Source organism: Fusarium pseudograminearum (genome assembly GCF_000303195.2).
Source record: "Fusarium pseudograminearum CS3096 unplaced genomic scaffold Unplaced134, whole genome shotgun sequence".
Taxonomy (NCBI): Eukaryota; Fungi; Ascomycota; class Sordariomycetes; order Hypocreales; family Nectriaceae; genus Fusarium; species Fusarium pseudograminearum.
The window spans coordinates 1-2,349 of NW_017607708.1; the positions used below are offsets into that span (position 1 = coordinate 1).

The window sequence follows — 2,349 nt, forward strand, 5'->3', positions numbered from 1 at the left end:
TAATATAATATATTTTATTAAAAGGCTAATAGATAATTAAGCTATTACTAAAGAGTTATACTAATTAACTTATAATTAATATAAGCTATATAATTATTAGCAGGGTTAGAGATATAGTAATAAGGTTAATATTACACTAGCCTAATTTAATTATAAGGTCTTATATTACTTATATCTTAGCTAGGTTAATAAGGTCAGTTAAGTTATAGGTAAGGAATAGCAGCTAAATGCGCTATATTTAAAGCTTAATTAGGGGAAAATATTTAATAATAGCTTATAAAAGTATTAATTCTATAAAAAGAATACTTATTACTATTAAAGCTAATAAGCTTATACTTTATAATATCTTAAAAAATATATTTTAAAAACTTAAATACTTTAACTATAAGATCCTTATTAATCTTTATAATTAATTTAATAAAAAGATATAATTTATAATAAAAACTATTAATATTATTAATATTTACTTAAATATTAACTTATTAATAAGCCTTTAAGACTTATTTCTTATTAGTATATATTAAATAGTAATATATAAAAGAGTATTTAATTAAAATAGTTATTATATACTTTAGAATTATAATAAAGTTATAAAGAGCTAAATCTCTCTTATAGTTTATTATAGTTATATTATTCTTTTAAATAATATTTATAACTTTAATATTATTTTTAATATTAATTAAAATATTAATAAAGCTATTAAAAATAATATTTTTTTATTATAAAATACTAAAACTAATTATATTTATTATACTTTTAGAAATATATAAAATATTACTTAAAGTAAATAATTTATTATTATTTATAATAATTTTTATTATTTTATATCTTTATATAAATATTATATTATTATTAGAAGTTTATATTAAGCTATTAAATTTAATTTTTATTAAGAAAATAAATTACTTTTTATTATTAAAATAATATAAAAAATAATTAAAATCTAAAAGGATATTATTTTTAGTAATTAATAAAATGCTTAATATTAAGTAGAATATATATAATAGCAAGTTATTTAAGAAGGATACCTTTAATAGTATAGTATTAGTAATTTAATAATAAAAAAAAATAGACTTTTAAGTAAGGCTATAAGGCTACCTTATTAATTATAAAACTCTATATTAAAATAAAGCTATAAATTTTTAATAATAGCCTATACTTTCTTTATTTAATATAATAATAAAGAGAGATAAGTATATAAATAAGTAAAAAAGTAAATTATTTTACCTTTAATATATAATATATTAAGCTAATTTAGTTTATAGTTAAGATATTTACTTTCTATTATAACCTTTAATCTAGTAATTAAATTGCTATAGCCTATACCTATAGGGATATTAAGTATCCTATTAAGGATATTATTATTACCTTAAATAAGTAACTAGCTTCTCTTTAGTAACTATTTAACCTTATTAATATAATAATTAAGCTAAAAAGGGTTATATTAGGTATAACCTTATCTATAAAGTATAATATTATTCTAGCTATATTTAGCTATATAGTCTTATGCCTTTTTAACTTAAGCTATTAAAGGTAGCTTTTATAAGAAAAGGAGTATTTATAAGATCTTTTTTATAGATTATATTATAATTATAACTATAAATAAAGGGGGGACTTAAGCTACTTTTAATATATATAAATAGAAAGAAGGTTTTATATTAATTTAAGCTACTATAAGGAATAGTTAATAGAGTTAAGGCTAATTATTATTATAGTTAAGACCTTTAAGTCTTATATATAAAAGATATAAAGAAATAGTATATATATATAAATAAGAGTTATATATATAATAGCGAGTTATCTAAAAAGGATACCCTTAATAGTATAGTATTAGTAGTTTAATAATAAAAAAAATAGACTTTTAAGTAAGGCTATAAGGCTACCTTATTAATTATAAAACTCTATATTAAAATAAAGCTATTACTATAAATTTTTAATAATAGCTTATATTTTCTTTATTTAATATAATAATAGAGAGAGATAAATATATAAATAAGTAAAAGAGTAAGTTATTTTACCCTTAATATATAGTATATTAAGCTAACCTAATTTATAGTTAAGATATTTATTTTCTATTATAACCTTTAATCTAGCAATTAGACTACTATAGCTTATACCTATAGGGATATTAAGTATCCTATTAAGGATATTATTATTACCTTAAATAAGTAGCTAGCTTCCTTTTAGTAATTATTTAACCTTATTAATATAATAATTAAGCTAAAAGGGGTTATACTAGGTATAACCCTATCTATAAAATATAATATTACTTTAGCTATATTTAGCTATATAGTCTTATACCTCTTTAACTTAAGCTACTAAAGGTAACTTTTATAGGAAAAAGAGTAT

The 2,349-nt window shown here is 16.9% G+C and overlaps 1 protein-coding gene across 1 annotated transcript, besides 12 other annotated features; it reads left to right on the forward strand.

Moving 5' to 3' along the window:
* Positions 1–23: a repeat region.
* Positions 24–184: 161 nt separating this feature from the next.
* On the forward strand, positions 185–1,172 carry FPSE_11269 (uncharacterized protein; the record flags this gene model as incomplete). The annotated part of the gene is made up of 4 exons (XM_061988467.1): positions 185–193; positions 761–783; positions 1,073–1,080; positions 1,153–1,172. Coding segments are annotated over 4 exons (60 nt in total), but the record flags the coding sequence as incomplete, so codon positions are not given.
* Positions 331–424: a repeat region.
* Positions 337–489: a repeat region.
* Positions 515–595: a repeat region.
* Positions 642–850: a microsatellite.
* Positions 793–855: a microsatellite.
* Positions 872–1,006: a repeat region.
* Positions 1,030–1,071: a repeat region.
* Positions 1,100–1,248: a repeat region.
* A 307-nt stretch (positions 1,249–1,555) lies between these two features.
* Positions 1,556–1,607: a repeat region.
* Positions 1,608–1,731: 124 nt separating this feature from the next.
* Positions 1,732–1,792: a repeat region.
* Positions 1,793–1,884: 92 nt separating this feature from the next.
* Positions 1,885–1,973: a repeat region.
* The last annotated feature ends 376 nt before the right edge of the window (positions 1,974–2,349 follow it).